Source organism: Hyperolius riggenbachi, chromosome 12, assembly GCF_040937935.1.
Source record: "Hyperolius riggenbachi isolate aHypRig1 chromosome 12, aHypRig1.pri, whole genome shotgun sequence".
Lineage (NCBI taxonomy): Eukaryota > Metazoa > Chordata > Amphibia > Anura > Hyperoliidae > Hyperolius > Hyperolius riggenbachi.
Window position 1 is genome coordinate 15,926,113 of NC_090657.1, and position 14,110 is coordinate 15,940,222.

The 14,110-nt window shown below is 42.5% G+C and overlaps 1 protein-coding gene across 4 annotated transcripts in view; it reads left to right on the plus strand.

Annotated features, from left to right (window-relative positions):
* The window catches only part of LOC137542408 (ABC-type organic anion transporter ABCA8-like), a 219,540-nt gene that overhangs the window by 30,087 nt on the left and 175,343 nt on the right, over positions 1 to 14,110 (plus strand). For all 4 annotated transcript variants that reach the window (XM_068264299.1, XM_068264298.1, XM_068264300.1 and 1 more), the window contains 2 exons: positions 6,423 to 6,584; positions 11,911 to 12,011. In XM_068264299.1, coding sequence (XP_068120400.1) covers positions 6,423 to 6,584; positions 11,911 to 12,011 — 263 coding nt within the window. The remainder of the gene's footprint in view (positions 1 to 6,422; positions 6,585 to 11,910; positions 12,012 to 14,110) is intronic.

A 14,110-nucleotide genomic window follows, 5' to 3' on the forward strand; every position in this document is an offset into this window, starting at 1 on the left:
TTTATACGTCTACGTTTTTATATATATTTATTTATTATTATTATATTATTATTATTATTATTTTAAAAAAAATTTTTTTTTTATTTATTTATTTATATCATCATTACCCACATTTTTATAATAACATTGTGTTAGCATTTTTATCATTGGCAGCTTCTTATGCTCTATCTCATGTATACTTTTATTATATACTGTTGGCATGTTTTGGTTTTTAAAAAAACACTCATACTGTTATATTTTACCATTTTTACCGTTTTACACCTGAATCCATATGTATACATGTGCACACCCAGTGACATCTTTATAGGAACATCCATGGCTAAAAGTTACATGAATTGCCTAGCTGCCACAAAAAATTGCTGAACTGGTGGAGCCGGGTTTTGAACCCGGGTCGCCTGTGTCAGAGGCAGAGCCCTTGACCATTGCTCTATCCAGCCATTGCTGGTTATCCCATGTCCCAGCCACTGATGGGATTTTCCTAACTATCCCACTGGAGAGATTCACTTCCTGTGCAAAGTTGTTCACACCTCCTGTTACCAAATACTTCCTGTTACCAAACATTTCCTGATTGGACTTCAGTCCTGTCAGTTTAACCTCTCTTCCCATTTAAAGCAAGCCTCACTTCATACTGACACAGAGGCGCTCAAACCTATTGCTTGACCCACTGAGGTAAGTTATCTTATACTTTATGCTTGCAGTTTATTTTAATCCTTTTTTGTGTCCATTTAAAGCTCTATATGCTATCTGGGAATAGACCGTGGCCTATACCCAGCTCTACCATGTAACTGTTTCACTTTGAGACATACAATATGAACCCTCTAATCTGTGAGCATTAAGCCTTAGCTATTTGATTTCTGACATCTAAGCTTGTTTGCATAGCCCTGTGTTTATGTGGGCGGAAAATGTGTTTTTTTGTAGCAATGCTTTATGTAGCAATTATTTTATGTGTTCTCTACCAATTATCTGCTGCGCCAATTGTTGCAATTCTGTGGGTAGTTATTTTGTGTATATTTTGTTTTTATTCCAGTTGTGCTCCCATTTTTGCCTGAGGAAGCGGGGTCACGCCCGCGAAACGTGTTGCATTTGTGGAGTTGAATAAATTATTTGACAATTCTGTTTTATTGAGACTCAAGTGAGTTTTCTTTTTTTGTAAGAGGGAGGTGAGTCCACCTTAACATCCCCCTCTCCTTTTAAGCGGTTTTTAAAATGTTTTACTCTACTCTGGCGCCTCTGTATACCGATTTTTTGCTGATCTTCTAGTCCACCCTGGGTGGAGGGGTGCATCCCCATCTACTATCTACAGAGAGCGACTTCTTAACCTGAGTGGGGTCAGGTCCTAATGCTCCCCACCTGCATTTAAAGTGGTTGCCTATGGGTAACCCGTGTTTGTGAGTATATATATACATAAAATTGTATTGAACTCTTCATTTTACCTGACAATACTGCACCATATTGGGCTCTCGATTCTCTTCTTGTTTTTAAGCAGGTTCACTACTTGTTTGCATGCTGTTTTGGCAGCTGGACTGAGCAACTGCAGTTTAGTAAGTGCTTTTGTAAATAAATAAATGCATGAGAATCCCCCTAAGGAGATGAACTAGTCCAAAACCTATCAGCTTTTCATTACCTACTGTGACAGAGACATAGGAAAAAAGTAACTCAGTGCATTTTTCTCTGGGGAAAAATGGACATTGTATATAATTTAAATTTTACAAATTTTTTTCATAATAGTTGCCCTTGGAATATGAATACATTTTCTTATTTACATGTATTTATTTGTTTTTAATTCATTCAAAAGTTTTCAGCAGTAATATTTCTAAATAAATAAACCAATGAGATAAACAGATTCATGAGACTTTTTAGGAATCCTACAGTCTTGTTTTGTAAGTACAGTAAAAGATTATTATTATTATTATTATTAATAATAATAAATAAATAAAACTGCCCACATGCACCTGAGACTGTCAATTCCTCAGCTCCCATACAGACAAACCTTGAACTCTCAGATGTGTTTTCCTCACTCACACAGACATTTACAACCTGTAATTTACTTATCAGTGAGCGTTATGCTGCAGGCTGACTGCAGAGATACTTTCATTTACAGCTTTGATTCTTAGCGAGGAAAATGCTGTAGCAGTTTATCAAAGAGAGTCCCAGGTTTCAATGTCGGACAGCATGTTATCCACATGGAGTTTGTAAGTTCTCCCTGTACCGATCAGTTAATTGTTAATTTTATGCAAATGCACACACATTGCAATTGGACTAATCACTAACCACTCTGGCTGTGTTCATACTGCAGACATTTGCACAGAATGAACATAAAATTTGCTTTGACTAAAAGTTTAGTATATTTTTGACTATCCATAGTGTGGAAATTAGACTATGATTATGATGGAGTTTAGATTGAAAGTTCCCCTGACTATGGACTTTTGACACTGTTGCGGAAGTTGTCAGTGATATACACTGCTAAAAAATAAATAAAGGGAAAACAAAAATAAGACTTTCTAGATCTGAATGAATGAAATATTCTTATGAAATACTTCATTCTTTACATAGTTGAATGTGCTGACAACAAAATTACACACAAATTATCAGTGGAAATCAAATTTATCAACCCATGGATGTCTGGATTTGGAATCACACTCAACATTAAAGTGGAGAAAAACACTACAGGCTGATCCAACTTTGATGTAATGTCCTTAAAGAAAATCTGTATTGTTAAAATCGCACAAAAGTAAACATACCAGTGCGTTAGGGGACATCTCCTATTACCCTCTGTCACAATTTCGCCGCTCCTCGCCGCATTAAAAGTGGTTAAAAACTGTTTTAAAAAGTTTGTTTATAAACAAACAAAATGGCCACCAAAACAGGAAGTAGGTTGATGTACTGTATGTCCACACATAGAAAATACAACCATACACAAGCAGGCTGTATACAGCCTTCCTTTTGAATCTCAAGAGATCATTTGTGTGTTTCTTTCTCCCTGCAGTTCTCATGCACTGAAGTTTCAGGCTGCTCTTTTTCTCCTGCAAACAGCTTTGCCGTTGTCTGTAATTCTTCAGTATGTGAAAGCCCAGCCAGCTCAGAGGATGATTTATCCAGCTTGTAAAAGATAAGAGAGAAGAGAGAAGCTGCTCTAATCTAAATAATACACAGGCAGTGTGCATAGAGGGGCCTGGAAGTGGGAATTCATAGCAGAACCACAACACTGAAGAACTTGGCAGCCTTCCAGACACAGGCCGACAAGTCTGACAGGGGAAAGATACATTGATTTATTACAGAGACTGTTATAGTAGAAAGTGCTGCAGTAAGCCAGAACACATTAGAATAGCTTTTGGAACTTGTAGGATGATAAAAAACAGGATGCAATTTTTGTTACGGAGTCTCTTTAAAGGATACCTTACTGCAAAAAAGTTTAAAAACGGGGGAGCAGGCGTGTGTAGTGGGCTCTCCTCATGCTCACCGCTCCCCCATTCTTCTCCACCCTCCTCCTTACGCGTACCGATCCCTCGAAGGTAATTCCTGGTTGGAATGGTCGCAGTTGATTGCACAGGTGCTGTCTGAAGCCTGCAGCGGGGAGCGACCGCGATCAAGGGCGGTGTCCACCGTAAAGCAACTGCACATTTAGCCACGACCACCCTGATCAGGAAGTAAGTTCGGGGATCGGTACGCAGTAACGGATTGGGAATGGTCGAGAATGGGGGGAGTGGTGGGCATGAGGAGAGTCCCCTCACACATGTCTTCTCCCCCCATTTTTTAATTCTTTTTTGCACAAGGGTATCCTTTAAAACAAGACAAAATGAGGCTCAGTAGTGTGTGTGGCCTCCACGTGCCTGTATATGGCCTCCCTACAACTCCTGAGCATGCTCCTGATGAGGTTGTGGATGGTTTTGAAGGATCTCCTCCCAGACCTGGGCTAAAGCATCCACCAGCTCCTGGACAGTCTGTGGTGCAACGTAGTGTTAGTGGATGGAGCGAAGACATGATGTCCCAGATGTGCTCAATTGAATTTAGGTCTGGGGAATGGGCGGGCCAGTCCATTGCATTAATGCCTTCATCTTGCAGGAACTGCTGACACACTCCAGCCACATGTGGTCTAGCACTGACTTGCTTTAGGAGGAACCCAGGGCCAACCGTAAGAGCATATGGTCTCACAAGTAGTCTTAGGATCTCATCTCTTTATCTAATGGCAGTCAGGCTATCCGTGGAAGCACATGGAGGGCTGTGCAAAGCCCCCCCAAAGAAATGGCACTCCACACCATTACTGACCCACTGCCAAACCGGTCATGCGGGAGGATGTTGCAGGCAGCAGAATGTTTTCCACGGCGTCTCCAGACTCTGTCATGTCTGTCACATGTGCTCAGTGAGAACCTGCTTTCATCTGTGAAGAGCACAGGGCACCACTGGCAAATCTGCCATTCTTGGTGTTCTCTGGCGAATGCCAAACATCCTGCACGATGTTGGGCTGTAAGCTCAACCCCCACCAGTGGATGTCAGGCCCTCATACCACCCTCATGGAGTCTGTTTCTGACCGTTTGAGCAGGCACACGAACATTTGTGGTACTTTTGGAGGACTCTGGCAGTGCTCCTCCTGTTCCTCCTTGCACAAATGAAGAGGTAGCACTTCCGCTGCGGAGTTGTTGCCCACCTGCGGCCTCCTCCAGGTCTTCTGATGTACTGGCCTGTCTCCTGGTTGCGCCTCTGGACACTACACCGACAGACACACTGCAAAGCTTCTTGCCACAGCTCGCATTGATGTTCCATCCTGGATGAGCTGCACTACCTGAGCCACTTGTGTGGGTTGTAGACTCCGTCTCATGGTACCACTAGAGTGAAAGAACCGCCAGCATTCAAAAGTGACCAAAACATTAACCAGAAAGCATAGGAACTGAGAAGTGGTCTGTGGTCACCACCTGCAGAACCACTCCTTTATTGGCGATGTCTTGCTAACTGCCTATAATTTCCACCTGTTGTCTATTCCATTTGCACAACAGCATGTGAAATTGATTGTCAATCGGTGTTGCTACCTAAGTGGACAGTTTGATTTTACAGAAGTGTGATTGACTTGGCGTTACATTGTGTTGTTTAAGTGTTCCATTTGTTTTTTTGAGCAGTGTGTATAGGGCTGTCTTTGGGCACAGGTCATCCAGGCAATGGCATCCTGTATTGTACAGGCACAACAGTACACCCTCTGCATGAAAATAGCATTTGATTAATACAGTCTGCAGTGCACAGCATATTCCAGATTTCAATAGTCCTGATGTAGTGTTCCTGCATTCTGTTTTTTACTGTATGTAATCCTTGGCTGATGCTATTGTAGGTTCCACAGTGGGGACATCAATCTTATGCTCCCCCCCCCCCCTCTGTCATAGAGTGTGTGTATGTGTCACATGCCTTCTACTGGCCAGTCCGCTTAGTGCCTCCCAATCTGCTCACTCTCACAAAGACCAATCTTGTGGTTACAATCGATGTTCTACAATAGCTGTAATTCGGCACACCGACAAGCCAGGAGGGAATGCATGAACACACAAACAATTTACGACGCACCCTTTCCTGCTTTCGTCACCTCCTTCCTTCTTCATCCCCGTTGGCGTGTAGTGGCAGAGAGTGAGGGAGCCCAACAGGTTTGCTCAGTACGGGGGCCAAGAAATTTCTGATGGCGGCCCTGGTAGTACCACATTCCTCACCTATGGATTGGAGGAACTGAATAAATGGTTACTGGCGTTCTGCAGTCATGTGACAAGCAGCACAGGGGTCAGGGAGAGAAGTGGTTAACCTCCTGAGCGTTACTCCACTCAGGAGGTTTTGTAGCCTACAGTCCCCCTGTATAAATTTAACAGATTCCACACCTGTAAAAACTTTAGCTAGCACTAGGCTAGCTAGGAGAAAAGTGCAATATAAATGTTCTGTGTTTGTCTGTGTTTGTTAGTACAGGTTGCCAGCAGCCCCCAATTGCTGTTGATCCCCCCGCTAATACATTACCCAGCCTGGATCCAGCGATCGGCGCAGCCTCCACGAGCAGCTCCAGTCTTCACTATGGGGAGAATCGCTCATGATGTCATGACGTCTCCAACGTCATGCGCAAACCCGATCCTCCCCATAGAGAGACTGGAGCTGTGCAGGGAGGCTGCGCGATCGATGGATCCAGGCTGGGTAATGTATTAGCAGGGGGATCGTGTGTTCCGTGGCTTCTCTTGCCGTCCTCTTCAGTCCCTCCGTTCTGTCGCTACAACTCTCGGTAATCCAGTCAGTCACCGCCAGTCGAGAGCTTCTGCGCATGCTCGGCCGCGCATGCTTCAGTTTCCTTGAGCGTTCTGCGTCTGCGCAGTGCTACTGCACGGGGGACCGGAGCGCAATGAGGTACAGCCAGCACAGCACAGCACAGCACAACACAAGATGACATGTCCTCCCGATGTATCTTGCAGGAATACCGGTACAAGAATACGACAATGAAGAGCACCTCCTGGGCAACATCTCCAAACATGATCGCATTCTGGCCGGAGTCTTTTTCCAGGATCAGTTCAGCTATCACATCCGTTACAATATTTTCAAGATGGCCAGCCTCAATGAGCACTTCAAAAGCTCAGGTAAGAGGCCAGCCGAACACTGATGTCAGCAACGGCAGAAGCCAGAAACGCCAATCTTTGTTTGTCTGTAAGTAAGATGTTCACATCAGTATGTTCCCCTGCCCAATATTACAGACTTGGAAATCATTTAAATGTATTGCCTCTGAAACTGCTATGTTCAATTTATTTAAAGGGGAACTGAAGTAAGAGGTATACGGAGGCTGCCATATTAATTTCCTTTTAAACAATACCAGTTGCCTGGCAGCCCTGCTGGTCTATTTCTCTGCAGTAGTATCTGAATAACACCAGAAACAAGCATGCAGCTAGTCTTGTCAGATGTGACTTTAAAGTCTGAAACACCTGATCTGCTGCATGCTTGTTCAGGGGCTATGGCTAATGGTATTAGAGGCAGAGGAGCAGCAGGGCTGCCAGGCAACTGGTATTGCTTAAAAGGAAATAAACGTGGCAGCCTCCGTATACCTCTTACTTCAGTTACCCTTTAAAGGAAACCTGAAGTGAGAGAAATAGAGGCTGCCATCTTCATTCCCTTATAAACAATTCTAGTTGCCTAGCCGGCATGCTGAGCTTTAGGTTCCAGTTTGTCAGTCACACACCTGCAACAAACATGCAGGGAGCGGAGCCACACCAGAGTCGCAGCATCTGATCTGCAGCTCATTCTGGGCCAGGGACTTTACATATTAGAGGCAAAGCATCAGCACAGAAGCCTGGCAACTGGCATTGTTTATTAGAGAATGATGATGGCAGCCTCCGCATTCCTCTTACTTCAGGTTCCTTTTACCTAAACCTGTATGGCAGGAGAATATGCATGAATTATTCATATAGCTCCATGACAGCCATCACTGTGTTGGCACAATGGCTGCCCATGCTTGCAATGCACTCCTATTGTCCTACAAAACTACAGAGGCTAAATTCCATTCGTGGCTCTCCTCTTATTAGGTCCACTTTAAAACTTGACTGACAAACAAACTTTAAGTCCCCTTAAAATAGTTATGGTTGACACAATACCTCGCTGCACTCTCCTATAAGCAGGACTATAGAGAGGGATAGATTGTGCTTCCTGAACCAACGGCCTGATGGACTACACTTCCCAAGATCCCTAGCATTGACTATTGTCTGCTTACGCACTGCTGTATAGGCGGCTAGTCAGAGAGGAAGCAGTGATGATGTCCGACAGGCAACTGGATAGGGATTCAGCATGACATCACTGTATCTTGATGGCTGGTGTCAGTTGTAGTTCTGTTGGCTACCAGGGGACAAACAGAAGGAATACAGTCAATAGCTTATTCCTATTGTCATTCAAAGCAGGACATTACTGCTTAATACACCTCTATTACTATATTTGGACATTCTTTAGTTGGTTTGCATTGTATCTCATAAGGTTGGGAACATGGCTAACCTATCGCCATGGTAACTGCTGTTTGATAGGACCCAGGGACGTAGCAATAGAGGTTGCAGCGGTAGCCACCGCATCGGGGCCCTTGGGCAAGAGGGGCCCCTGAAGGGCCCTCCCTCAACTACAGTATTAGCTCTCTATTGGTCCTGTGCTCATAATAATCACTTCTATAGATACTTTAAACAGTGGTAATTATTAACAAACTGTTCCCCATCCCCTAATTGCACCTCAGACACTGTAGTTGCCATTGGCAGGTTTTGGTGCGCCGTATCAATTATTATATAATAGAGTGCTTGGGGGGCCCCATTGTAAAACCGCATCGGGGCCCACAACTCCTCAGCTACGCCACTGATAGAACCAGAGATGGTGCATTCCTCATAGCTTACTACAAGAAAATGTATGCGTGCTCAACACCAAGCTTAACCCTTACAAGTCTGGCTGTGCAAATCTGGCTAAATTGGCTTATCATGAGGCATTGCTCATGCAAAAATGCATTTGCTTTCGCATGCCAAACTTTGCAGGGTCAAAAACCAAAACCGCAAAGCGGTTGCCCTGCGGGAATTAGTTCATGCTAAATAGCACTATCCAGGAGCGCCACGGGGAGGCTTCCCAATGCCCCCATACATTCCTCATAGGTATGAAGTCGTTTTACCATTATGTACACAGCTGCCAGGATGATTACAAACCCACATTGCTACATCACAGCTTCCAGGGTCGCATGTCTGTTTGTTTTTTGGGAAATTCGACTTCTAAACTGTGTACACAAGGTTAATATAATTCGGCCAATGCAGCCATCAAGGACTGGCCAAGAAACTAGCTTATGTGCAGCCGTTTTCGCGTGAAAATATGTGTTTGCTCGTGGAAAATTCGCAATTGTGCATTATAACGTGCGCAAAACACTCGCGATATCGGTTATCACGGTTTAGTGAATCAAGCCCATAAATTATTTAGTCAGTGTTTGCTCATGGTAAAATGTTTCTTCTCCCTGATTTACAATCTAAAATGTATCACTGGTAATGTTCTTTACTGAGAGTTCTATGCTCTGTGGGAGATGCTACTTGCTTGATGGTTGGAAACAGCTGTTATTTCCCACAATGCAACGAGGTTCACATACTGCAAACTGTCAAGACCATAGTCATGACATCACACTGTGGGAGGGGTTTCACCACAATATCAGCCGTACAGACCCTCCTGATGATCTATTCTAGAAAAGGTAAAGATTTCTCGTGGTAAAGGGGGTATCGACTACTGATTGGAACGAATTTCAATACTTGGTTCCTCTTTAGGAGAACTCATGGAGAAGCATGTGATCAGTTTGATCAGCTGATAAATTTGTAAGGTTCATGATCATGCTTTAAACAGGAAGTCATCACAGCAAATCAGAACATTTCAAACCTATCAGTTGAAGAAACTGATCATACGCTTCTCCATGAGTTCTCCTAGCATTGCCATCCCTACCAAGTATACTTTTTATTTAGAAGTGTTAGAGACTCACACTATCTCCCTCTAGTAATGCAGTCTAGTGGGGAAATCCATGTTTCTCCAGTGCTGCACAAACAATGGACTACACTACAAATGAGAAGAGTAGGTCCCCAGCCAACGCCCTACATTAGCCTATGCAGCAGTGACAAGGACCATGTGGTAGAGTTTATTAACTCATTTGCTTATTAACTTATGGAGATGTTGGGGAATCACCTAGTCACCCATATTCCAAGTGATGTGAGGAGTAATCTAGTCATCCATGTATAGAGGTGTTGGGGAGTCACCAATGATTTGGGGAGTAACCCTGTCAAGTGTGTAGATGTGTTGGAAGTCACTTAGTCACTAATGTATGGAGAAGCATTGGGGAGTCAATTAGGCTAGGCATACATAGTTTGATTACAGCCCAGCATGCCAAACTGATTGAACCCGCCCCAACTGGAATTCAGTTGGATAGGGATTGATTCCTACAGCATATGGCAAACTCTATTTTGATAGATTTTTATCAAGCATTGATGGAACTGCGAGTGTTGTACTGCTTGATGCAGGGCAACGATATGTGGCCATTGATCCCCCACCACGCCTGGCCTGCCCTCCTCACATGGAGATTTTCCAGCATGTTTAACCACACTTTCCATCCATAAACTGTCCAAAATTGATTGAAACTGAATTGATTGGATATAACTGAGCCAAGAGATGTCCAGCAGATTCAATCAAATTGACGAGAAAAAATGATTCATGTGTTGCCATTAGAGATGTGGCGAACGGTTCCCGAACCGTTCGCCGGCGAACATCTCTAAATCCATGAACCTCTTACTACTTCCGGGTCGCAATGACCCGGAGTAGTATGCCTGCGCTGCCCGGCGGAGCGCGTCCTAGATCGCGCTCCCGTTGCCGGGCACTCTCTGCGCATGTGCGTGACGTCATGAGTGACGTCACGCTCATGCGCAGAGAGTGCCCGGCAACAGGAGCGCGATCTAGGACGCGCTCCGCCGGGCAGCGCAGGCGTACTACTCCGGGTCATTGCGAACGGAAGTAGTAAGAGGCCCAGAGAGGTTCGCCAGGCGAACTGTTCGGCCCAACACTAGTTGCCATCATTAGTCACCCATGTATAGAGGTGTCATCTTATCACCCTTAATGGAGTGTTTGAGCCAAAATAAACATGTCTTACTTACCTCCCTTGTAGACTACTCCTCAATCTATTTCCTTCTCATGCGTCCTGTTTGTCCACTGTGATCAGTGGAATTCTCTGTCCTCCATTTTGAAAATGGCCATTATTCCATAACAGCTCCCAGGTCAGCGCACTGTTAAACTATAATATCGCCCATTTGAGCCGTAGGGAAACATGGACATTACCTTGCACAGCAGTTGTGCTTTCAGTTATAACTGACAGCAACTGATATATAACTGACAGCAACTGATTTATTTCAGTTCTGACAAAATCTTGTCAGAATTGTAAGGGATCATTGTAAAGTTTGCCACTAATGATCCAATCTTTTTCATTCAATTTTACCAAATCTATGTAGTATAATGTCAAATTGAGTGAATATAATTTAGACTGTCCCTTATATTACATATAAATTGTAAGATTGGATGAAAAAGATTGAATCATTTGTGGCCACCATTAGAAGAAAATAATGAGCGTCCAAGAGGAACGATTGGTGAAGTATTTAATATTCAGGTACATCATGCATTTATTTTAAATAATTTTACTCAGTTCAGATTCACTGAAGTATCTTAGTCCTCCATGTGTGGGAGGGGTGAGCAATCCCCGATGGAGGGACTGGTGTGGGGAGTCACCCAAGTATGGAGAGTCTGGGAAATAACTTAATTATCTGTTTATGGAAGGCGTTTGAGCAGTCTTCTAGTCACCCATATGGATAGAGTTGGGGAATAAAGTAGTTTTATGGATTTAAGAGTGTTTGTGGTATTATTTACTTACTTATCTATGAAGAGCTTAGGGAGTCCTTAGTTGGTTACCTATATATGAAGGGAGTACCCTTGTTACTTGTGTATGGAGGGGTTTGGGAAGTCACTTGTTCAGTTATATTTGGAGGGATTTAAGCAGTCACCTAGTCTTCCATGTGTAGAGGGAGTTGGGAAGTAGCCTAGTCTCTTATGTATGGAGTGGGTTGGAGAGTCACCTAATCACATATATGTATATATGATGGGATTAGGAAGCCAGCTAGTCATCTATACAATGGGGAGAGGGGTAGTTACCTAGTCATACATGTATAGAGGGTGATGGGCGTTAATTGCCCATGAGACAGACCTTTGTATGAAGAGGTTTAGAAAAACACAAAGACAGCGATATTGGGTGGTGGGTTTAGAGGGGCATAGAAGATCCTCTAGTTTCCCATGCATTAAGGGTTGTAGAAGTTACGTAGCCTGCTGTTGTGTACTCTGAGTAAACTAACGCCCTATACCATTGTCGTCTATCTTGTTGCACTGCAGGTGGTTGTTATAATGGTTCGGGATACTACTGCACCCTAACACGTCCATGGAGATCAGGCTTCCTCTTCCTGCAGGCAGCCATTGATGCAGCTATCATTGAGGTACGTGGGCCAAACCAATCTTATAGTTTCGGAGATAGTTGCATCTGCCTGTGGATGGGAACATTACTGTCCTCACACAAATTGCTTCATGTAGCTTTATTTTATATCTCAGGCAGCGCAGTGGTGTAGTGGTTAGCACTCTTGCCTTGTAGCATTGGGTCCCCGGTTTGAATTCCAGCCAGGGCACTATCTGCATGGGGTTTTTAAGTTTTTCCCATGTCTGTGTGGGTTTCCTCCCGCAGCCCAAAAACATACAGGTAAATTAATTGGCTTCACCCCTAAAAAATGGCCCTAGACTAAGATGGACATATGACTATAGTAGGGATTAGATTGTGAGTTCCTCTGAGGTATAGATCAATACAATTTTGGACAAGCACCATATGTAACCAATGTGTTACAAAACAGGTTCCTAGTATTACCTGGAAACCAACTGAGAGAGGAATGTGCTAAATGGGCAGTAAACTATGCCAGAAAAAGAAGAGAAAGCGCCCAATATAAACAGCACCAGACCAATCAAAGTAATCTCAAAATATAACAATTTTATTGGGAACACATTTCACATATAAAAACAATTCAAATCACCAACAGTGAAACAGCAGGGTATACATATACTACATATATCAAAAAGTTTTAATGAAATAATCCAGTCCTCAAAAAAACCTCAATAGAATATCATATTGTTACAAAAATCATGTATAAAAAAAGTTTTTTCCAATACATAAGTCATATCAATGGAATAATCAAACCTAATAATATCAATATATGTGCATAACATAAATATAGATATAAGATATATTGCACAATGATCCAAGATAACTAAAGCGTCTGTGTAAAAAAAATAGTACTGATAATAATATAATTGGTAAGAAAGGGAGAATAGAAGTCATTCATGAAACAAAAAGATCTAAAGGAAAAAACGTGCAGCAGTGTAAAGTAATGTGACAAGGATAGGAGAGGATTTACGTATGATAGTGGATGACACTACTGCTGATTTATGTTATGCACAGGACAGGAGACACCACCGCTGATTTATGTTATGCACATATATGGATATTGTTAACCTATTTTAATTCCTGGACGTAGAAACTACGTCCAGGAACCATGCGCGCTCCCGGCCCGCGGTTCGTTAGCCAGGCAATCAGTGAATCGGGCTATGGTGCCCGATCACTGATTCCTCTCCCCCGCTGAAAAAGCAACAGCTTCTCTCGGAAGCTGCGCTTTTTCTGGCTGTTACCTCCCCCATGCGTCTCTCTAAGCTGTTACGCTATGTTACGCTTAGAGGGACGTCCTGTAAACAAACTCATGGCCTCCATCCTGTGGCCAAAAAGTAAAACTACAACTAAAAGTAAAAAAAAAATAAAACTCAAGACACATTTACATTATAAAACTATTGTTTACATCCCACCCTCCCAAAATACCCAAATAAAATGTTTAATATAAAAAAAAAACATTACAAAAAAAAACGTGTAAATATTTACCTAAGGGTCTAAACTTTTTAAATATCAATGTAAAGATGAAATATTTCTATATTTTTTTTATTTTAAACTTGTAAATAGTGATAGATGCAAAACGGAAAAAATGCACCTTTTATTTCCAAATAAAATATTGTCGCCATACATTGGGATAGGGACATAATTTTAACGGGGTAATAGCAAATAATGGGCAAATACAATACGTGCGTTTTAATTATGGAGGCATGTATTATTTTAAAACTATAATGGCTGAAAACCGAGAAATAATGAATTTTTCAGTTTTTTTCTTATTCTTCCTGTTAAAATGCATTTACAGTAAAGTGGCTCTTAGCAAAATGTACCCCCAAAGAAAGCCTAATTGGTGGCGGAAAAAACAAGATATAGATCAGTTCATTGTGATAAGTAATGATAAAGTTATAGGCTAATGAATGGGAGGTGAACATTTCTCAAGTGAAAACGACAGAACGCGAATGGGTTAAGGTTTGAGTATTCCCTTGATGTGACTTATGTATTGAAAAAAACTTTTCTATACATGATTTTTGTAACAATATGATATACTATTACGTTTTTTTGAGGACTGCATTATTTCATTAAAACTTTTTGATATATGTAGTATATGTATACCCC